The 23,927-nt window shown below is 43.9% G+C and overlaps 6 protein-coding genes across 6 annotated transcripts; 5 read left to right on the plus strand and 1 right to left on the minus strand.

Annotated features, from left to right (window-relative positions):
* The first annotated feature begins 2,232 nt into the window (after positions 1–2,232).
* On the plus strand, positions 2,233–3,149 carry LOC131285379 (gelsolin-like). Its single transcript, XM_058314232.1, has 2 exons — positions 2,233–2,454; positions 2,547–3,149. Exons 1-2 carry the CDS (start codon positions 2,233–2,235, stop codon positions 3,147–3,149), a joined length of 825 nt encoding a protein of 274 aa, XP_058170215.1.
* A 1,122-nt stretch (positions 3,150–4,271) lies between these two features.
* On the plus strand, positions 4,272–5,545 carry LOC131286630 (gelsolin-like). Its single transcript, XM_058315612.1, has 2 exons — positions 4,272–4,499; positions 4,588–5,545. Exons 1-2 carry the CDS (start codon positions 4,272–4,274, stop codon positions 5,524–5,526), a joined length of 1,167 nt encoding a protein of 388 aa, XP_058171595.1. The 3' UTR covers positions 5,527–5,545.
* A 2,479-nt stretch (positions 5,546–8,024) lies between these two features.
* Positions 8,025–13,882, plus strand: LOC131286340 (gelsolin-like). Its single transcript, XM_058315279.1, has 7 exons — positions 8,025–8,084; positions 9,934–10,008; positions 11,148–11,634; positions 11,709–11,923; positions 11,993–13,075; positions 13,135–13,371; positions 13,820–13,882. Exons 1-7 carry the CDS (start codon positions 8,025–8,027, stop codon positions 13,880–13,882), a joined length of 2,220 nt encoding a protein of 739 aa, XP_058171262.1.
* A 1,083-nt stretch (positions 13,883–14,965) lies between these two features.
* Positions 14,966–15,645, minus strand: LOC131286866 (uncharacterized). Its single transcript, XM_058315872.1, has 2 exons — positions 15,441–15,645; positions 14,966–15,369 (listed from the first exon to the last, which is right to left on the minus strand). The coding sequence occupies exons 1-2, from the start codon at positions 15,643–15,645 to the stop codon at positions 14,966–14,968; spliced, it is 609 nt and encodes a 202-aa protein (XP_058171855.1).
* A 1,500-nt stretch (positions 15,646–17,145) lies between these two features.
* On the plus strand, positions 17,146–18,024 carry LOC131290038 (uncharacterized). Its single transcript, XM_058319419.1, has 3 exons — positions 17,146–17,218; positions 17,304–17,516; positions 17,603–18,024. Exons 1-3 carry the CDS (start codon positions 17,146–17,148, stop codon positions 18,022–18,024), a joined length of 708 nt encoding a protein of 235 aa, XP_058175402.1.
* A 2,619-nt stretch (positions 18,025–20,643) lies between these two features.
* On the plus strand, positions 20,644–22,625 carry LOC131285380 (glutactin-like). The gene is made up of 4 exons (XM_058314233.1): positions 20,644–21,489; positions 21,563–21,934; positions 22,011–22,341; positions 22,426–22,625. Exons 1-4 carry the CDS (start codon positions 20,644–20,646, stop codon positions 22,623–22,625), a joined length of 1,749 nt encoding a protein of 582 aa, XP_058170216.1.
* Positions 22,626–23,927: the final 1,302 nt, after the last annotated feature.

Raw genomic sequence — 23,927 nt, forward strand, 5'->3', positions numbered from 1 at the left:
AGGAAGGCTCGCCACCACCACCACCTGTCACACTACCATCGCCAGCAGCATCAACAACGGACACGGACGAATACGAACCGCCAAGTAATGGGCATCCTGGGATAAGCAAACGGGCGAGTTTCTCTCTCTTTCTCTCTCTTTGTCTCTCGATCCTGCCAACCGATGGTTACCGAAAGGCTCGTTCGAATGTCCTGCCACAGCTTGCTACGATATACGTGCTGGGATCGGGTCCGCTTTTCGCCCGCTCTCGACATAACTCTCTCTATCTCTCCCTCCGAAAGGCTCGCACACAAACATACAATTGTCCATTACTTTTACGGAAGGAAGATTTTCCTATTACTGTCTCGTTCGCGCGCGCTGGGAAACGCAAACCGGAGGATCCTTTTAGAACCGGGAATCAAATGCCGTTTCGTTCCTCAACCCTTGGTTTAAGGAACCCTTGATAATAAACAACAATGAGGGGTCGCCTTTTTCCCGAACAGGGGACGAATCTGAAAGGACCCTTTGTAAGGCAAACCCCCTTGCGAAAAAGTAACGTGCCAGACGCAAAATACAAACATGTGCTCCCTAAGGACACCACTGCACTCTCTCTCCCTTTGCTGCGCGGATTGTTATCCTCTTTTTCGCCCACCTCAAGGTTTGTGTCCAGGATAAGTTCGCCCGATTTTTTGCATCTGGTTTTTTTTTATTGTGAGCGGTGAGAAAAATCCTTTCACACGGCAGGATTGTGAGGGAAATTCTGTTTCGTTAAGTTTTTCCCCTCGATAACCGGTTGAGGAAAATGTCCTTGTTGCGCGGTTTTGGGTGGGGATGGACGTTTTCTTTTGGTGGGGATGAAACATTTCAACCAGGATCATGCGCAGTGTTAAGAAAGGATACGGTTTCATGCGGTCGATGTAATAACACGTGCTGGGATACTTTTCAAATAATGTTTTATGTTTAAATTGCACGACCAAAACTGTGCTCATGCAAAAGGAATGCTGCTTACGTACTATGAAAGTCCAAAGCCGTCATCAAACACAAGTAAATCAAAGGCACGTTAAGCGATAAGCAAAAGCAGCTGCTCCATCAGCCGTTTGTTTTATGTTTTGACCGGTTGGAACTCGATCGATTTGTTTGTTCGTCTGACGGTGGCGTTCAACGGCTTCCCATGTGGATTTCCCTGTTTGGTAGAAAGCAGTAAACAATTCGGCGAATACTACAGTAAATCATCTGCACCATAGCTTTGCATTTGCACACGATTAAAACTACTCGTTTGATTCCTCACCACAATAATCATGCACGAAAAACATATGTCCACATGGAAAGTATCGTACTTGATTTTTATATTTTTGTACAAACGATTCAATCAGTATTCGGCAAGGCTGTATAAAGAATGAGTAAAGCAAAAATACTTTACGCCGGAGTCTGATAATTCAAAACATAAAATGAAATTCATCAGCTTGGAATTTCACACACTATAACAAAGTGAATGCTCAACTCAACTCAAAAACTGTACTAAATTTCGCAGTGCATTATCATGCATGTTTTGAATAATAAGTGCAAAACAATAACATTCATTGTTCGATATCATTTCTTAAAATATCAAATTGAACTGATCACATAAAACACTCTTTCACACATTTCTTTTTTTGTGCTACATTTGCAACAAATGTTTTCTTGGTTTTAGTATATCACTGGATAAAAGCTGCATCTTGTTCCTAATTAAACATAAATATTTTTTGACATTTTGACATTTTTGTATTAAACGACAACAATACATGTTTTGTATAAAACAGTGTCGTTTTATTATCGTTTATTAAATCGTAAGAATAACTGAATGATTGTACGTTGTGGGAAATTAAAAAAAAAATGTTCGGAATTGCAAGCACTGTATCCGTTGTGTTGTAACAAAGCGTGAAATACATCCTTATTTTGACCCAGTTAATGTAGAAAAATAAACTTTTACACATCCAACCTTGAGGGCACCAACTCGGTCACGGTCGCACATTGGTTCGCCTATCTTTGCTAGAAGGCTGGCGAGGCCATCGACGAAGTAAATCAACGGCCTGTGCTGAGGCACACTGATCACAGGCCGTGACATCAATGACACCGTGTTGCCGCTTGAGAAACACATAACAAAATCCACTGAAAAACTATCTCCGACTCGGCTGCATCCAATTTGAAACACCAATATAAAATCCCTATAAGAACGGACGATCAGCATAACCAACGTCCGCTTTCATTTGTAGAATGTCTCGCTGGTTGATCATCTCGTCGGTGCTGTCGACTTTGGTCGCCGTCAGCCTGGCTACATCGATATTCATTGAACCTGGAAGCATCAAAGCGGCGTTCAAAGATGCCGGAAAAACGGTCGGTGTTGAGGTGTGGCGTATCGAAAACTTTCAACCCGTAACCGTGCCGAAGCCAAAACATGGAGAGTTTTACAACGGCGACTGTTACGTGGTGATGAACGTGAGTATTGAACGATGTAGAAAAAGCTTTCTTTGGAAACTGATATAATAAATAATTTTGATTTTTTTTTAATTTTTGTTTTGAATCATCAGACCAAGGAGGGCAAGAACAAAGTAAAGTCTTACGATATTCACTTCTGGTTGGGCACGAAGACTACTGAGGATGAGGCCTTCACGGCGCAGTACTTCGCCGACAAGCTGGGCAATATGCTGAACGGAGTGCCGGTGCAGCACCGCGAAGTTGAAGATGCCGAGTCGGATCTTTTCTTTAGCTACTTCAAGGGAACTGTTCGCTATCTGGAGGGAAGCGTCGCCAGCGGCTTCAAGCACGTCACCACCAACGATCCGGGTGCGAAGCGCCTGTTCCAGATCAAGGGTACGAAGAACATTCGCGTCCGCCAGATGGAGCTGGCTGTGTCGGCCATGAACAAGGGCGACTGTTTCATTCTCGAAGCGGACCGTGAGATCTACATGTACGTTGGACCGACGGCGAGCTGTGTGGAGAAGCTGAAGGCGATCATCTTCGCTAACCAAGTGCGCGATCAGGATCATACCGGTCGCTCGAAGGTGCACATTCTCGATGAGTTTTCCACGCTCACCGATCAGGAGAACTTTTTTACCGTGCTCGGATCGGGATCGCCGTCGCTGGTGCCCGACCAATCAACCGCTTCAGCAGATGCCGGAATACATTTGTAATAATCGTGTTCTTGATTTTATGTTACCACTAGATAATAACAAAGATCTTTTAGTACCAAACGGTATTGTTTAAAATATCATATCGACTCATGAATCCTCTAAGCTAACGCGAAATTACTACATTTTAATAAATATTTACCCCATTACGAAACATTGCTACAAATAATACTTAAACAACTTTTTCAATTTTATCATTTATCTGCATGTCTATGTTGAATAAAAACATTGATTATTATCAATAAGTAAAGATTGCGAAGCCCTGCATTTTAGTAGATCGGGTTGTCACTAGCAAAGCCCCAACGAGTGCGCAATTGAATGTACTTCTCACGATCACACATGATCCGCTGTCCGGTCCGCTCCGGAGTGTAAGTGTTCACTTTGTGTGAATTGCGGCCGTCAATAGCGATGACTGATGCACGCGTTCGGTCGGCGGTAAGAAGATCTGTAGGATTTGCTACGTAAGGAGCGTAATCTTTGATGTTTTTTTCCTACGATCGCGAGACGCTGGCCGCATCGTCCGGCATTGATCGATGTGTTGGTTCCACCACAAAGCGCCAACGGAGAAGATAGATGAATATAAACGATCGTCTCCATCGAACCGGCAGAACGTTCACGGAGTCGCTACTGGACGGTACACATCGGTGAAGTTTGCTCCTAAACTATAACAGGTAAGAATAACCGACCGGTTGTACGATATGGGAAACGAAAGAGTGATTGTTGGGAAGTGCAAACACGGTGTCGGTTGTGTTGTAGCAAAGCGTGAAATACATCCTTATTTCGATTCCGAAATTTACGATCAAGTTTATGTAGAAAAATAAACTTTTACACATTCAACCTTGAGCGCACCGACTCGGTCACGGTCGCACATTGGTTCGCCTATCTTCGCTAGAGGGCTAGAAAGGTCATCGACGAAGTAAATCAACGGCCTGTGCTGAGGCCCAACTGATAACCGTGACATCGATGACACCGTGCGATGCCGCTTGAGAAACGTGTAACAAAATCCACGGTCGCTTCTTGAAAAACTATCTCCTGCAGTGCTGCATACGATTCGACAAACAAATATAAAAACCCAATAAGATCAGACGATCAGCAAAATAACTCTCGTCTGCTTTCGTTTGTAGAATGTCTCGCTGGTTGATCAGCTCGTTGGTGCTGTCGGCTTTGGTCGCCGTCAGTCTGGCTGCGACGACGGCCAGTGGCCCGGGAAAGAAGTTGAACATTCCGGCGTTCAAAGATGCGGGAAAAACGGTCGGTGTTGAGGTGTGGCGTATCGAGAACTTTCAACCCGTAGCCGTGCCGAAGCCGAAACATGGAGAGTTCTACAACGGTGACTCGTACGTGGTGCTGAACGTGAGTATTAAACGATGTCAAAGAGGCTTTAACTATTAACTGGAAGAAGAAATAATTCTGTTTTTGTATTATGGTTTTAAATCACCAGACCAAGGAGGACAAGAACAAAGTAAAGTCGTACGATATTCACTTCTGGTTGGGTACGAAAACTACTCAGGATGAGGCCGGTTCGGCGGCGATCTACGCTGTCCAGCTGGACGATTTGCTGAACGGAGTGCCGGTGCAGCACCGCGAAGTCGAAGGTGCCGAGTCGGACCTCTTCGTCAGCTACTTCAAGGGAACGGTGCGCTATCTGGAGGGTGGCGTCGCCACCGGCTTCAAGCACGTCACCACCAACGATCCGGGCGCGAAACGCCTGTTCCAGATCAAGGGTACGAAGAACATCCGCGTCCGCCAGGTGGAGCTGGCTGTGTCGGCCATGAACAAGGGCGACTGCTTCATTCTCGATGCGGGCCGCGAGATCTACGTGTACGTCGGCCCGACGGCGGGCCGTGTTGAGAAGCTGAAGGCGATCAACTTCGCTAACGAAGTGCGCGATCAGGATCATGCCGGTCGCTCGAAGGTGCACATTATCGATGAGTTTTCCACGCTCACCGATCAGGAGAACTTTTTCACCGTGCTCGGATCCGGATCGCCATCGCTGGTGCCCGATCAATCGACCGCTCCGGCCGATGCTGCCTTCGAGAAGACAGATGCTGCCCGTGTGACGCTCTACCGGGTGACGGACGCGAAGGGAAAGCTGGCCGTGGAACCGATCAACGAGAAACCGCTGAAGCAGGAATCGCTCAAGCCGGAGGATTCGTACATTCTGGACACTGGTAGCGGTCTCTACGTGTGGATCGGCAAAGGATCCACGCAGCAGGAGAAAACTCAAGCGTTCGTTAAGGCACAGGAGTTCATCGGCTCGAAGAAGTATCCGGCCTGGACTCCAGTCGAACGGTTGGTCCAGAACGGCGAGACGGCTCCGTTCAAGCACTTCTTCCAAACCTGGCGCAACCCTGGATCGACCCAGTCGCGCTTGGTGTAAGATCTTCAAGATTTAAAATGTTAACACTAAAAATGACATGAACAATAAATGTAAAATTGTTGATTCAAAGTTTAACACGATTTGTTTTCTTCCCGCGTCACCTAACATAAGGACACAATCCTTTTCTATTGATCCTGATCTTTTTCTTCGTTTATATTTTGCTAGAAAACCAATGGGGTTTATATTACTTTCGAAAGCTAAATAAAATTCAACATCACTAAAACAATATAAAATATTTATACTATTATAGAAAATAACAAACACAAAAAAGGGTAGTGAAAACCTTCAATTTTTCAAAGCCGCATAACTTAGTTGATACAAACTGCATGGGCTGTTGTTTGTTATGCTTTAATTAAACGATACGCCACATCCGGTGCACGATGCTGGCAAAATATTCCGTAAATGGTTCAATTATCATCTCATTAGGTTGTTGTACATTGCCCCAAGCCAAGGAAATGTCATAATTTAATTGAACCTGTATGCCTACCGGCGAGCTGTATTGGCACCTATTTAAAAATGCCCTGCAGTCTATTAGAAGTGCCCTATAAAGACCTTAAAGTTCCAGGTGGCATTACGAGAAATAAGTCTTCAATTGATTTTATAAGTCTCTTATCACAATCATCAACATGAATAAACGGTTGTTGCTTACATCGACGCCTTTGTAACTCAAATTCCACGTGTTTTTTTCATCCAGTGTACTCATCATTCTTTTTTCATTTTAAATGTAATATTTACTACAAATATGTTATATTTCATATAGGGATAAAGACGAAATAACAGTTTCCAAAATCAGCGGTTAACAATTTGAACAAAACAGAAATTTTTAATGTAAATCATCAACGGCTTTTTTTGTGTGTATGCTGCAGATTTGGTATATTTCATCACTGAAAGGCGGATATTGAGCCCTTAGTTTCGTTTCTGAAACAAACAATATGAAAGTTAAAAACATATAGTTTAGTTTAGATTGTGACCAAGGCAGAAAAAGAAAAAAGAGTGAGAAAAAGGAAAACAACGCTTGAGTAAAAGAAATAAAATCACTTTGTATTCGCGGTAACGCAAATTGTTTTCTTAAATTTACGTTTGGATTTCAGAAACAAAATGAAAATGAACAAAATTAAATTTCAAAATACCATTTTTTCCGATTGGGTTCCATACCCTTACTAATAGTAACATAGAACTCTGATTGATTTCTGAGTCTGTTTCTCCTTGTATACCGAAATTTCATTAAAATTTGGAACTGTACATGAAATTATGTTTTATTCGTGGAACTCAGTTTGAATTATCGCCCGTTATCATAGTTCTATTAGTATAATGATATGTCGCTTATCTACGGCGTGGTTTGGTTTAAATCGATTGTTGTTTCTTGTTTATCGATTCCATACAAGGAAAACAGATTACAGCTGTTTCCATATGGCATGGTTATCGTTTATTTATTGAGGCACGTGATCGTCTCCCGTACCGAGATTTATTTCATATTATTTCGACAAACTATTTTGAGTTTCAGGCTTGAAATTTTAGACATTGTTCTAACAACAACGTTTACTGCTCGACATCGTAGTTAAATATATATATTTTAGGCCGATTGATGAGTAAATATAATTCTAAAGTACAAAAAATTGTTATTACGAATATTGGAGCTTTTTTCACTGGAAATTGTTTAAATCTTTATTCTCCGTTGTAATGTATGACATTATTGTATTTAATGTGAGCAATATTTTAAATCGGTTTCATTTCATTATTTAGTTCTAGTACAAAGTACTACTGTGCAAAGAAAGATAAAATAATAACATTTTAAATATTATGCTTCCCTAAGGGCATAACAAAAGAGGAGCAAATTTTTAGATATCTTAAACTAAACAAAACATTAAAAATAACACTACAAGTGGATCTGGCATCTTTTCCGCCCATCACTGTAAATAATGGTGTGAATTTTTCTCTCCATCAACCATGACTCATCTTCAACTCTCTTGGCTTCGAAACTCCCCCCGTTCTCTCGCTCGCAGTTGTGATGCAAGACTCGGTTATGTGCCGCATCCACCTCAACCCGTTTCTCCAGCCCTCCCAGCGCCCACGTGTCCGACTTGGGCCCCCCCAACGGAACCAAGTTCAAGCTCAATGAGACTCTCTGTTTTTACGTGTTACCCCCCGAAAAACTGCGGGCCGCGAGACACGCGAGATTCCGTCCCGCTGCTCTACCGGGAGCGAAGCCGGCCTCCACCGACGGCGAGGCGGTTCAACGACGACAGATAAACAGTCGCTACAAATGCCGGCCACCAACGGTTCGAGCGTTACAGTTCCGCGTTAGAGGTCGCGTGCTGCGGATGCCATTAACAGTGCCTTCGGGAAGCCGTTCCGTGGGACAACACCAACGCAGTGACGCTTAGTTTTGCGGCGTCATTCAAGTGGCCTTAGCGATAACACGGGGAACAAGTACAGTGCGTACAGCCTTAAACCCAGCGTAACCGTCGGTTTCGAAAGTGCCTAAGAAAGCAACAACCATGCATCCAGCGTTCGACAATGCCGGCACCAGCAAGGGCCTGGAGTTGTGGCGGATTGAGGTGAATATCGCAGTGAAGAAGCTAAATTTCGCGTCGTTGGGTGAAACGCAGTGAACCAAAAGGAAGATTCCACCTTCGTGAGAAAACAGGTTTCAACCTACGGAAGACAATGGAGATGCAAGCCAAAAAATTGTCGGATTGCTTTTTGGTAACCCTTTTGGCCTAACCAATGTTTGTGACGTGCTGGTGGTATGATTGTGCAATTTGAAGAACTTCGTAGCTTGGTGTGTGTGGTTGAGTGATTTTTATATAATTTTTTTCGAGACTAAAAATCGATTTCCGTACGCTCGTTATGGTCCGCTGGATGCTATATAGATCTGTATATGCGGAGGCCACGCCGGGAAAAAAAGAAACTCCCAAGAGACTTGACGCGCCTGCTTGACGCTGCCAGTTTTAATGGCCTGCGTCTCGGTGTGGCCATTTGTTCATGTGACTATTACGAGGTGGATAGATTAATGCTAAGCTACAGTGGTAGCTATAGTTGAACATTATAAAAATCAACGCAGTTTGAACACCCAACACCGATATACCGGTTTTGATAGGCCGATACAGTCGCTCCCTAATGGACCAGTTCCAGACCGCACTTTATCTAATCCAACCAAAGGTGTAAATAATACTGTCTCATAAAGGCAGCACGATGTTATCGATTGCATTTGTTCGTGTTTCGGTTATAATTATCACTACGTGACTAAACCATTCGAACAATATAGAACCATCGAATGTTAATACAATGCTGCTAAATGGTTTCCCTCGGGCGTTCAAAATCAGACAGTTCAGCGTTCAGGTTCAAAAATAGAAACCCCATCCATCTTGCGCTTCCCTGGAACCAAACCGTCTCGAAGCCAGATGTTTTGCTAAACCAACGGAATGTTTATGTCGGCGTTTTCGTTGACTTTAAATTAACTCGCGGGAGGGAAAATAAATCACACTTTGAAGAAGTACCGAAACTTATTGCCTTTTTTCAACTGTTTCTTCTTTTTTTTTTGCTTCGCCAATTAAAATGACCTAACAGAGAACCCTGTGCACGTTGTTCACCAATAGCTGGCATTAATCAGCAAACGGTCCCTGAAACGCCAGCCTACTCATACAGCGTCCCCAAAGAGTCATGAGATAAGATAAGAACCACCATATCGAATCAATTGTATGTTTGTAGTACTCACTCGGTCGGAAAAAAACAAACGCTAATGCAAGTCAATGTGCGCAATTTGACGATCTTTAATCGAGCAAAAACCCCCCAAAATACGAAGCCGAGGTCGTGGTGTGTTTTTAACCAGCCGAAACCGACCTTAATGTAAACTTTAGAAATTCGGGGGAGTAAATATGTATGCAATAAACGTGCCTTTTTTTGCACAACCATCTGTTTACTCGCGGCATTCCATTTAAATTCTGTATTTGCGGCAATGGGGGAAAAATGTCCGCTTAATAACACAAACTTCGTGGAACGTTCAGATAGTCGCTAACGAGCACGGCCTGATCCAGCAACCCTCTCTTGGGATGGTGGGTTAAAACGCAACGCGCTGACTCAATGTAAAGACTGTATAAAATGATCTTCTATGGGGGCTTGGAGTTAGATAGGGCAACCAACTATCATCGTACGATCCAATGCATCCGACCTTGGGTGTGAGTCATGGGAAAAAACGACACTCCGAGACGAACGCCAACCGTTACGGTCCGCTAGTCCGCGAAACGGTAGTTTTAACTGAGTGGGAAAAACAGTTTTCGGTTTCGGAAATCACTACCGCATATTTCTTTGAATTTTTATAGCTTTCTGTTGCGTTATGACATTGAGTCATTCCGTACATGCGTAGCACGCATACACTGCGCGACTCATCAAATTATATCGTTTCAGAACTTCGAGCCCGTTCCGGTGCCAGTGAAGGAGTATGGAAAATTCTACACTGGTGACTCGTACATCGTACTGAATGTAAGTATGCTTGTTAACAAGTAAGGTAGAATGAGGCATTATACACCGCATTAGCGAAAAATATCAATTTCTTACAGTCCTTTGACGGACATTACCCCAAATTTGCACAAATTAATCCTGACCTCTATTTCATTCCCAAAACATAACAAAAAAAACATTAATAGAAAGCAAAGATTGGAAATACACTCTTTACAATGCGTCATTTAACATTCTAAGCCCAAATGCTCCAAACCATATGGCAGAAGAAATCACGTCAACAGTTATTTAATTAGAACAATTCATCGCGATTCGATGTTTTTTGAACTTTTTTTATATTCCCATAACGAGTTGAACTCTTTTAAACAAAATTTAGCTAAATTTGTTTCAATCACCAAATGAAAATTCCTTTTGCTACAAATTTTGCAACAGTTTCCTGCCTATGAGTCAATATAAGTTTGCGAAAATGAATCATTTGTTATTCGTGTATACAGTATAAATAGAAACAAAAGTGATAAGTTCGGATAGCTCGAATGTTTTGCCTAATATTTATACTAATGCAGAGCGTGTTTCTGTTTTTAGTTACACAACCGGAATGCAAGATTTATCAAGTTGTCTTAACTAATATATCTCATTTCAACACTTTTTAAAGCTGATGAATAATTTTCATTAGCTCATAAATATATTTTAAAATTCCATTATTTATCATAAAAACTGTGAGGGCATTCAACCCCAACGATGTATCTTGCCCCAATGTTCGCTACTCGTTATCTATCAAATGAACGACTACGCTTTTTTTTCTAAAGTACACTGAACAAGACATTCAATAGAAAGTGTTTTAAACTTTTCGCACCACTAAATTGTAAAGGTGTTTGCTGGAAACACTGTGAAAAATTGATAATTTTATTAAAAACCATTTTTTATGTAAAACAATGGATTATCAACACTTTGTCAAAAACCAGAACTTTCATTCCTTAAGTACTAGTTTTAAACACCTTTTTAAAGGACTCTTAGAAGTCAGATTGGTTAAGATTACCTAGTTTATTAGACTAGAACAGCAGACTACGACTAATCCTAGGCATTATTGTACATGCATTTTATATATCCAAGATCATGTTCTTTAAAAACCTAAATGATCAACACTATCCTTTTAACGTCCCCAGACTAAAGCGTCCAAGAGTGGAGTCCTCTCGTGGGATGTACACTTCTGGCTCGGGCTGGAAACTACCCAGGATGAGGCTGGATCGGCCGCGATCCTGACCGTGCAGATCGACGATCGCCACAACGGTGCCCCGGTGCAGCACCGCGAGGTACAGGACCACGAGAGTTCGCTGTTCCTGAGCTACTTCCCGGGAGGCGTGCGCTATGCGGCCGGCGGCGTCAAGAGTGGTTTCAACGAGGTCGAAACGAACGCGGCCGGCGAGAAGCGCCTGTTCCAGGTGAAGGGTGCCAAGAACGTGCGTGTGCGCCAGGTACCTCTGACGGTCAGCTCGATGAACAAGGGTGACTGCTTCATACTGGACGGTGGCCACGATATCTACGTGTACGTTGGAAGTGGCGCAAAGCGGGTCGAGAAGATAAAGGCCATCAGTGCGGCGGGACAGATCCGCGATCAGGATCATGCGGGACGGGCTCGTGTACACATTTTGGGTATGATTGCTGTCGTGTCTCTGTGAGCTAATTTAATTCTAAATAACATCAAACTATTCGCTGTAACTTTGTAGATGAATTTGCAAGCTCCTCGGAGCAGCAGGAGTTCTTCGACGTCCTCGGAGAAGGTTCCCCGGATGCTGTAGCAGAAGAATCGGAAAGTGATGAAGCGTACGAGCGCTCGGATTGTAGTGCCATCACACTCTACCACGTGTCAGACGCCAGTGGATCGATGGAAGTCACTGCCATCGGTGAGCGCCCTCTGAAGCAGACCATGCTGGACTCCAATGTACGTACACGGGAGAACACTGTACTTCTGATAGTCGATGGGTTCAATTTCACACATTCATTCCTTTAGCAGGACTGCTACATCCTCGATACCGGAGCAGGCAGCATCTACGTGTGGATCGGCAAGGGTGCCACCGGCCAAGAGCGTTCGCAGGCGATGTCAAAGGCACAGAAGTTCATCGCCGACAAGGGCTACCCCGTTCACACGGCCGTCCATCGGGTGGTTGAGGACGGTGAAACGACCGACTTCAAGCAGTTCTTCGCTAGCTGGCGCGATAAGGGTATGACGCATGCTCAGCTGATTAAAACGGCTATGGGCAGTGGCGACGAAACGGACGACGATGCTGAGTTCGACCCCGAGGTGTTGCATACGTTCAAGAAGAATGGTGGCCGTGCGCTCGGCTTTATGCCGGACAATGGTCAGGGAACGATCGAAATCTGGCGCGTCCAAAACGTCGACCTCGTCGCGGTGGAGCCGGAGGCGTACGGTATGTTCCACGCCGGCGATTCCTACCTGGTGCGGTACGAGTACACGATCCGAGCCGGTGGCAGCGGATACATCGTCTACTTCTGGCAGGGTAAGACATCCTCCACGCAGGAGAAGGGCGCATCGGCGATACACGCCGTCCGCATGGACGACGAAATGGACGGCAAGGCAATCTTGGTGCGTGTGGCCCAAGGTAACGAACCACGCCACTTCATGAAGCTGTTCAAGGGCCGTATGGTTACCTTCCTCGGGGACTACGATAAGGCGGCCGAGGAAAGTACGCGGCTGTTCCGCGTTCGAGGCACCTGTGCCGACGATGTCCGGGCCGAGGAACTTGCGCCGAAGGCTAGTTCGCTTGCATCGGACGATGTGTTCATTGTGAAGACGCGGGAGACGGCCTTCGTTTGGCACGGAGTTGGTGCGTCCGATCTCGAGAAAGATATGGCCGCCAATGTGGTGGCTGCCCTCGCATCGGACTCGAACGTTGTCGGCGTGGAGGAAGAATCGGAACCGGCCGAATTCTGGGATGCTCTCGGAGGCAAGGATGAGTACGATCGTGAGCTCGATCCTCCGGGTACTCCGTTCTTGTCGGCCCGGCTGTTCCACTGCCGCATTCTGTACAACAAGAAGCTGCGCGTCGAGGAGGTCCCTCACTTCGAGCAGGATGTAAGTTGGCATGCGGTCATATTACAATCAATTCGCTAAACGAACTTTCCTCCTTCCAGGATCTCAACGTAGATGACGTGATGGTACTGGACGGAGGGGATGAGATCTACTGCTGGATCGGAAACGGTGCCACCGAGGAGGAGCGCAGCAAGTCCATCGACATGGCACGCCAGTACATTCGCACGGATCCGTCCGAGCGCACGGAGGACACGGTTCCGATCGTGATCCTCAAGCAGGGAGCCGAACCGAGAAGCTTCAAACGTCTGTTCCCATCCTGGGACGATGGCTTCTGGGAGGTTAGTCGCCGTTAACGCCGCGCTTCGTTAACCCCTGGTGCATGGTTTATTTATGGTGTCTTGATGACCGTTGCTTGAATCGGTTTTCCTTCTGGTGCGGAGGAAATCAAAAACGACACCGAAAACACATTCCAAAAAATTATGGCATAACATTTACAAAATTATAACATAACACTAGCTAACACTACCAATTGAAAAGCGCATTTTGATTTCTCTCTCCTTGATTTACTATCGTAATTTCGTACTACACTAATCGTACTGTATTGTTTTTTTGGTTTTATACATTTGTCGCTTCTTTTATCACGCTTCCGTCCGAGTGTCACTTTGTACATGGTTTGTTTTTCCTTTTTCTACACTGAACTGTTTTCCTAGCTCTCTCCTGTAGGTTTTTATATAGTGAAAAACATTAAACATTTCCATATTGTGCTATTTTTTCTCTCTCTTACAGTCGCAAATGTCATACGAATCGTTCAGACAGCAGTTCTTGGAATCAAACCAACATGCTGCATGAACGTATACATCACCATCTACCACTACAATCCATTGTAATCATTTTTAGTGTGTCAATAATATTACCTCGGAACGATGTTCACAGGTATTTTCGATCATTCGATTACCGAAATAAAATCATTTATATTCCTCGTACATTATAGCGTGGTAGTTTCATTGATAAAGAATTCGTGTAAGTAGGATACAAAATTGAACAAAATGGAACGTAAAACTATAGGTAAGTAATGAAAACAAAACAAAAAAAAGGATGAAACTCGAAATAATTTGAAGACAGAAAAATATCACGAACTAAAGCAAAAAGAGAAAACAACGAATTTAAATAAACCATGAAAGGAGATTAAAGACGTTTTTTATTGCTTTGTAATCTGTATATTCGGGGATTTAAACCATACATTTGAAATTCATCATGATTCGATAATTCCAATAAAATATGGTAATCGAATTAACACGTTCCGTACCGCGTCACCCAAATATGGGTGACAGCAGTTCTCGTTCTAAAAAGTTTTTGACCCATACATAAATGAAAATGCAACATAAAATTTATAGTTATATTAAAAATAATCTATTTGGTAAGCTAAGGTTTTACTTGGCCTTCAAAAATCGTCGGTTTAATAAATGGTATGAACAAATTTTATTTTAAAAAATTGTACTAAAAAAACACTTGGTACGCAACGTGTTAAAGTTAGTATTTTTGATTAATTGCTCAAATTCATGTACGCAAATCGAATCTAATCTAATATCTTTTTATTTGACTGAGTTTACTGCCAAAATAAAGAGTTGAATTTAAAGCATAATTAAGCAATACAGTATTAAATCCTTTCCAATCACATGAGTAAGTTAAAATTATTTTTTTTAATAAATTAGTTATTAAGTTTTGTGTAAAGATATTCACATTTCAAATTATTGTTGCTAACAAACAAATAATTTCAATAATAGTGTAGCAAAAATAAAAATAACGTAAACAATTCGAAATGCGGGGTGATCTTTGGTTATTTTATTATACGCATAATGTACAATGCTATTAATCAAGTGATTTTCAGGCGTTTGTCGAACTCATAAACCCATTTTCGGCCAATGCTGTGCTTTACTCCGCCGCATCGACATCGCTTTCCAACTCGTCTAAGCTTTCGTTGTTGGTAAGCTTTTCGCGCAGTTCGATACACTGCTCCGAATCGTCGCGGAATTCCTCCGGGCAGGACAGCGTAAACTGACGCCACAGGCAAACCACAAACTCGAACCCTTCCGGGTTACATTTAGCTTCGTCAGTCGGCGCAAAACCACTGTGCTTTTCGTCGACCTGATCGAAGCACTGCTTCACGAAGCCGGCCACCAGTGGTACCTTCCACTCCACGCTGCTCATGTGCTGCTCGACCGCGCTGGCCAGATCGGTGTGTAACAACGCCCCGGTCTCATCCGCTATGCCCTCCTTCTTGGCGATACACTCGGTTATGCAGTGGAGATTTTCACGGTTCTTGAACAGCTCCTCGTCTGCGGAGACAAATGATAATTGTTTATGAGATCTCTCTCTGCACAAAATAGTACACAGCAATGTTACTTACGAGGCACTTCCGCCAGGCCAAGTTCGGTCACACAACCCTCCTTAATTTCGGCAAACTTGGCGTGCACTTCGGATTTATCGAACCCATCGTTGCAACAGCGCATTGGCGCGTGGCGGCGAGTTCTGGGTGCGGAAATGGAACGATCGAATCGTCCTGCGGCAGCGACGACCACCATCAAGCTGACGACAAGCAATACTTTACCCATTTTTACACTAAACCACGGGAGGATTGTGAAGTTTGTCGCTCGAACCGAACGCTTTTATACCTCTCTCGAACCCAGAAGCGTACGTTTAAAGACATCATCTTGAGATGATCGTCAACGATCTTACACATTGTCATTGTCGCCCTCGTCGGTGAGGAAAATTGTGCATCGTACATTTTAATATCCCCAACGGGGGTGCTTTTCTCACCATTGTCTAGAACCATGGTGGAAATTAACTTCCAACTACCGGAACACATGCACATGACTTCCGACATAAGATCAAACGGTTCATCGTCGATTGTAGGTGAATCATTACGAAACTGAGGCTTTCTCCGTGAAGCTTGCAGCTGTTGAAATTTTAAATTAACATTGATTCTGTCATTGAACCGTTTGTGGCCCAACAACACAAAACCGGTTGTTGTTACTCCAAAAAAAAATGGGTAGAGATCAGTTTCGTACACGCGCCTTCGTCTTGATGGTTCAGTTATTTATTTACCACCTTCACGTTTTCGTCTATCGTAAGGTAAACATACACAAAACCGTTCCAATTCGACATATCATCATGTTGGATCATTGACCCGAGCAATCCGATGCCCATTGGGGCCCGACATAGGCGACGAACTGGAAACTGGAAGGGCAACATACAAATATTGGCAACATTATTCTAGAATCAGACATGGGGAATTTGTTGTTAGTTTTCGTTTTCTTCTGCCAGCTTTGCAGTACAACAAAATCCAGAAGATTCCCGATCGTCGACCGAGGAAACGCCCGGTCATAGAAACACATCGAAGCAGCTTTAGATCAATCTCGAGCGCCTGATCTTAAGCCCATCAATCATCAGTCATCTTTGGCCCGCGACGGCCCAGGATAAGTATCCATAGCGAAAGAATGGAGCATGTAGACACACGGTATAGGTGTAGATGTTTGTGACTAGCCGGCAAAATTGCATAAGACGAAAACAAAATGAAATTTTGCAAGTAAATTTATTACTTGGTCTTGCTTTGGAATTTCACAATATTTTCTAATCTCTAATATTTCTTACTTAATTATACGTTTCTTAAATTGCGTATGACTTGTGCAATTTGTCCTGTTAAACTCTGTCTTGTTGAACGTAATAATTGTAACAGCAACAACATAAATCCGGCGATTAAATCTGTTATATGGTCAATTTGATGAAAACCAAACAAAAAACGAGTGCGATCTTTAAGAACAAATCAAAATAAAGACGATTCAAGATCTTAAAGCCGGTTTCGTGTAACTAACCAGTTCAGAATCACCTACACCAGCATATCAAGATCGAATGAGGATCGAGAACGCCGGGAATGCGAATGGGAACTGCAAATACACACCGACACCTATTTATTCCTTATTTTTTCCCTTTCGAAACGGGTATAAATAGTGGGTCCAGCACGGTTTGGCGATTCAGAATCGTGTCCGGCCCCAGAACGGCCAAGAACTCTCCGTAATATCTCAAGTGGTGCAAGAAAATAATCCTTAATCATCATGCTGAAGCTAGTGTTGTTCATCAGCTGCGTCGGTTTTGTGGTGGCCTACGACTTCAAGGATTCGTTCTACAGTAAGGCGCTCAGGAACAGTGGACGGTGCAAGTTGTTTGTCTTAACGGTTTGCATTGTGTTTTTGTTTCTCCTTTCCGCGAGCAGATGAGCTGTTGCTGGAGGATATGTTGGATGGCTCGGAGGAAGCAACACTGATGGGCCGATTCCGCCGATCGCCATCAGGTGACTCGACGGACGACAAGTGCAAGCGTCGCTACAAGTGCTGCAACGATGCTAACGGAGAGAACATGGAAAAGATCCACGAGATCAAGAAGCAGTGCTTTACGGAGGTGCGCAACAAGAACAAGGCCGAAGGAAGTGAGTATAGAACGGGATATACAACGTCATTCAGGAACCTTCAAAACCACTGACGTGATGCATTTCTATCCGACCGATGTACACAGCTTACGAGCCGGTGGATATGTTCTCCTGCGAGCGCCTGAACAAGACCAAAATGGAAGTGATCTGCGCCATGGAGTGTCTTGGACGCAAGAAGGAAATCGTTGACGACTCCGGCAGTCTGCTCGAGCCGAAGCTGCACGAGTTCGTTAAGGTAAACTTTGCCGCCGACGAATGGCAGCAGCCGCTGATCGATGGCCACATCAAGACGTGCGTCAAGGAAGCCCGGGAGAAGACGGCCAAGAGTCCGCGGGAGGCTGGCCAATGCAATGCGGAAGCGTCCAACTTTGGCTACTGCATGTGGCGCCAGATGGCACTGGCCTGCCCGAAGGAGAAGCAGGTGGCAAACAAGCGTTGCGATCGCATCCGGGAGCGGTTGGCCAACAATGAGCCGCTGCACTACTATAAGGCTGAACTGGATGACTAAACTTAACGTAAATGATTGAACAGTTAATTCACTACGTGGAAAGGTCGAATTGGAAAAATAAAATAAAGGATCAAGCAGAATGGCAATGACAAAAAATGATATAACGAACTATCGTGTTTGTATCTTGGAAAGAAATAAGTGTTTTAACTGCTGAAATAAATGAAACAATGGGTTTCGAAAACCGATTGCCTGAAATGTTTGAAAATGATTTTTTTTTTTTATTTAGAAAGACGAAACTCCATTTAACTTTGAAAACATCGTTTAAGGTATCATCATCAAGTCATCGTATAAGGTATTCGGCCCGCGCTTTCGATTTCCTTTTAATCATCTGGCCCTTTCTAGGAAATGTATGCCGATCCGTGTTTAATGACATCAGTTCAACAACACTCAAAAGAGGTGACATCATGCCACTGTTTAACTTTCCTGCAACGTCTTGCCGATAAGAAACTAAGACCTCAACGTCATACGACTTGGGCAAACACAAAACGTTAGCTAAAACCATCCTCCCCAACGGCTGCCCGTTTAGCTGTGGCCCAGACACTGGGAGTGTTCAAGTGGACACAACCTTCCCAGAGGGGAAAAAGTATACCAGACCGGAAAAGGTGCGAACTGTATGGCATGCGAACTGCATGGCATAGGAATCAAACCGAACTCCTGAAGAACCATTTCTACAGCCCGTTGTTTGTTTGTACAACGAGGTGCAACACCCAATGACTGTAACGTAAATGCATCGCGTTTTATCTAACATATAAACTAAATTTATCTTTATTGAACTTTCGATTAAGCTGATAAGTGTGAATATTTACGATCGTAGGATATTCTGCTGTCCATGTTGATTTATAATAAACTTATCATTAACCTCTTATCTCACATACGCTTACGTCGGAAATTGAAAGACATTTAATTTAAACTACTTTCGTTTGTTTGTTTTGGTTTACGATCAATTATTTAAATGCTTATTCGCTTAACTCACAAGCTAGTAATCGTTGTTGGAACACTAGACTGTATTGAAAGAAAAAGTTTGCTAAAATTGTGAAACCAACCGATTTTTATACTTTTTATATTAGTATGTTACACAAAGATAAAAGATGTACAACAAACAAAGACAACTGATTCTTTAAATATTTGGTTTGCTCTTAAGTCTTTGTGGCGATGTGTGTATAAGATAAAATTTAACAAAAATTAACTATATAATAAAGAGAACCCGTTTTGCATACAAAATTCCTCTGGTTTCGGCGTGTAAATACAACATACCAATCATCAATCACATAAAATCAACTCAAAAATCCTCCCGTCTGGCCATATGCCAACCGCAGACGCTGAGTCACATCATAAGCACAAGATTAAGATAAATAAAAGTGTGCCAAAAATGAAGAAACATGCGCCGTGCACTAAACCTTCCGTCGTCACGTAAAACGCCACCGACGAAAAGAACTGATGCGCGGCCACGAAATGCATTCCGCCTAGATAAGCTTGCCAACCAGACGGGGGCCAGTTGTTGGAAAAACAAAATAGGTAAATCCTTCCTAAGCCGGTTATTGCGAATCGGAACTGGGTATCGGAAAATAAAATCACACCCCCGATGATCCATTCGCGCGCGACGAAGAAGATATGTTACGTTACCTTGATAATTCCGGACCATTCGGGCAGAGGTGAAACAAACGATTTGCTAGCCACGTCCGATTTACTTGTCCTTTCCTATCTACTTTGTTATTTTTTTTTTGTTTTAGTAAATGCGATGTTTTGTAAACACATGGAAACGAGCGATGCAAGCGATGTTTTTTGTTTTACTTTAAATCAGGGGTCGGCAAAGTCGGTCCCGCCAACTGATGTTATCTGGCCCGTGGGAAAATTTTAACGCTTCATACACAAAACCCGAGGTATTTCTGTTGAACCAGGTATTTCTGTTATATGTTGAAAAAAAAAATAAAAGAAAATAAGTATGAAAATGTTCAAAACAGTTTAATGATAACATGTCCAATATTTTATCTTTTACCACTGTTATGAAACTTCACTATTTAGAATCGTCAAGTCTTCGTTTAAGGTATTCAGCCGGCGCTTTCGGTTTTCTTTTAACCATCTGGCCCTTTTTAGAAAATGTATGCCGACCCCTGTTTTAAGTCATCAGTTCACCAACACTCAAAAGGGGTGACATCTTGCCACTGTTTAGCTTTCCTGTAGTCTCACGACAAACTGCCCTTTGGGGTTGGTGTCTTGTAGTTTATTTCGCTGTAGCGTCTTGCCGATAAGAAACTAAGACCTTAACGTCGTACGACTTGGGCAAACACAAACGGTCAGCTAAAACCATCCTCCCCAACGGCTGCCCGTTTAGTTGTGGCCCAGACACTGGGAGTAGTGGAAACAACCTTGCCAGAGGGAAAAAAAGTATACCAGACCATCGGAAAAGGTGCGAAAACGAACCCTCCTGAAGTGTGGATAAAAGTGTGAATTTAAATTTGGTTAAATAAATTGTCCATCTAACTAACCAGTGAGCTTCGGAAGTGATAAAACAAATTCAGTGAATTTTGGTTTTGAATTTTAACGAGTGTTTGCAACATGTTTCGCTTTTTCCGTGCCCTTCCTATCGTACGCCACGAGCCGAGGTGCTTGTGTGCAAGGATGGCACCTTTTACACAGCGCTTTTCCACCGAAGCGGACCCAATTGTGCATCTTCCTGGGTTGGGAAAACTGAAGGGATCGTACACTCGGACGGCCTGGACAGGCGCTCCGGTGCAGCAATACCTCAACGTACGCTACGCCGATCCACCGGTCGGTAAGAACCGCTTTCGGGCTCCGGTTCCCGTGCAGCCTTGGGATGGCGTCCAGGACGTGTCGGTTCGTGGCCGGGAAGCACCCTGCTATGGCGATCTGAAGAAACTCCCCAAGGACCGGCTGGGACCGGAGCTGGAAGATTGCATCAGCCTTTGCGTGTACACGAAGGACACCACGGTCAAGCGACCGGTGGCGGTGTACATCCACGGTGGTGGTTTCTACAGTGGCAGTGCGGCCCAACATCCACCGGAGTACCTGCTGGAAAAGGATATCGTTCTGGTGGTGCCTCAATATCGGCTCGGTGCGCTCGGGTTCCTTTCCACCAAGACGGAAACCATTCCCGGCAATGCGGCCATCATGGACGTACTGCTGGCGTTCGAGTGGGTCCAGAAGAATATCGAACATTTCGGTGGAGATCCGACGCAGGTGACCGCCGTCGGGCAGTCGGCCGGTGCGGGCATTTTATCGTCGTTACTGTTCAGCCCGGCCCTGAAGGAGTTCTACTTCCAGCGGGTCATTCTACAGTCCGGTGGCCCTTTCGGTAGCTGGCAGTTCGATCATAACGGTGAGCGTAACGCACGGGATATTGCACGCCGAGCTGGATTCGATCCGAAGGCTCCACTCGAGCAGGTCGAACAGTTCCTCGTCGAGCTGGACACGTACTCGTTACTGAAGGCGTTCATGCAGCACAACGTAAGTCGGGGAAGTGTAGATTAATCCATCTGATCGATCGGTAGCTAATCCACTCATATCTGAATGTACGCAGTGGCAAGGGCTCCCGAATGGAATCAACAACACTGGCGGTCGCATGACCATCGGTGGACCATCGCAGCTGTTCCCGGCGACACCCTATCAGGTGATGAAGGCTGGTGGAGGGCGAAAAAACATTCCCATGCTAACGGGAGTCGTAAAGGACGAAGGAACATTTGCCCTCGTGGACGTGTTTACCATTCTAACGGCACTGAAGCTGCACGACAAGAAGGACTTCCTGCGATTCGACGTGATCGAAGAGATTCAGCGAATCCTCGGTACGGTGGAAGTGTCCTGCTCCGTAACACCGCTGGCGGTGAAAAGTATGCTCGACATGGAAGCGGCTGCAAATGGGGATATCATAAAGATGATTCCGGGATTAATCGATGTAAGGTGGCTTTTGGTGACGAAAGGAAACATCTCACCATATTTGGATGCATCTTTGGTTTTTTCCTTTTTCTTAGCTTTGTGGGATGCACTTGATGAAATCCGGTGTCCTCCGGATGGCACAGTACAACAGCAGACACACACCTAATCAGACATTTGTCTACTCGTTCGATTACCGGGGCGAGCACACCCGGTTCGGGTACGATCAGGACGTCCGACAAATTCCGTTCGACGGCGGTGTCCATCATACGAACGATTTGCTTTATCTCTTCCCCTACCCGCCATCGGCCGCTCAGCTGAACGAACCGGACACCGCCATGGCGAAGAAGATGGTCGACCTGTGGGGTTCATTCATTACCGACGGTGTCCCGACGGCACCGGACCTTCCCCAATGGCCCGCATTTAACCGTAAGTAGGAAACGCCAACAAGAAAACCCCCCCAAACCGTGTGACGTAAACCCCTTTCGCTGCGCTTATCTCCCGCACCGACAGAAATCTTCGGCCCGTACGTTCACCTGAACGGTCAGTTTACGGTAGGTAACAACTTTTTGGACGAATTCACGGTCAACGCTGACGCCGCCCGCCAACGCCGCCGACAAACAGAGGCCTCACAATCCACCGGAAAGGAAGCCACCGGGTCCAATCGGGACCGGTTAATCCAACAGAATCTTACCCAACAGCAGCGGGCCTAGTGATTTTTAATCCAGTTCTCGGACCGACGGTTTGATAAAAATGACAAAATAAAAATAACGCAAAATAAGATAAGTGATCACCAGCCGCCGCAGACCGAAAAACAGCATGTCGACAGCGTCGTACGATATAAATGTTGTTTAGAAAATTATCTGCTAGCGGTGTATCTCCAAGTAGACTATATCGACGTCCGATGGACGAACATTGATAATAAAGATTAAATGATAAAATGCCGACGTACATGTTTTAGCGATATTGGCACGCAATTTTCCTTCCGCATCGGGAGCGAGTTTTAGACAAATTTCACCATTAGTCAACCGTTAGTCATGTTTGGATTAACCTTGCCGAAGGGTAACAGCTTAAAATAAACGATGCTAACCTATACTGTGGGGGCTATATTTATTCCAAACGTACTTTAAGAGTTTCATTCGAAAGAAAAAGATAAATGAACCGACCAGCTCTCAACTAATTGAGCAAATTTAAACGAATTATAAACAAGTCCGTGGTAACGACGAAAACAGAAACTGAAAATTACTTATGTGGTATTTAAATTACACAAATATTCGCATTTTCTGATAATAAATTCGCCAGACGTTTATGCAAAAGATGAAATGTGAAGATATAAGTCACGTTTTCTAGAAACAAACCTAAACACACGACAACAAACAAATTTACAAATAAGATTTGTTTGAATATATCGCTTTCAAATCAAAAGAAAGAGTAAGATAAAGTATTCAGAATGCAGATCAACAAGCAGAGGGCTTCTAACGCCTACTACGTTCTTCCATTTCGACAAAGTTCATTGCTATCTTAGATATAACATTCTTGGTAAAGTGAAAAGTAGTTCAAAAATAAGTACAAGCAAGACTAACCACAGAAACGCCCCACGGTATGCAATAAAAATGTGAATGTGGTTTAAAAACTATTCACCTGTACGTAAAACGACAAACGATAACTTATGCGATAACGGTTATCGCGGCCAGTGAAATCATACTGACCGCAGCCTACATTGTTTGAATATTTTGAATTCCAAGGCTGGTTTTTAAAAGACAGTTGGACCGAGTTTTAAATCGAGCAGTGTTCACAGATTTGTTCAGTTTCACATTAAACAAATAAAATACACAAAACTTTTGAAAAACACAAGGGATGTTTGTGCTCATAACTGTAGGATTACAGCTTCTCTGAAAGACTCTCTTGGTACGGTTAGAATCAATCATAAAAATATACACTTCACCGACACTACACTTCCAGATTGGAGTAATGTTAATTGGAACTTAAATATGACTATTAACGCTCAGATAATA

Source organism: Anopheles ziemanni, chromosome 3 (assembly GCF_943734765.1).
Source record: "Anopheles ziemanni chromosome 3, idAnoZiCoDA_A2_x.2, whole genome shotgun sequence".
In the NCBI taxonomy this organism is placed as follows: Eukaryota; Metazoa; Arthropoda; class Insecta; order Diptera; family Culicidae; genus Anopheles; species Anopheles ziemanni.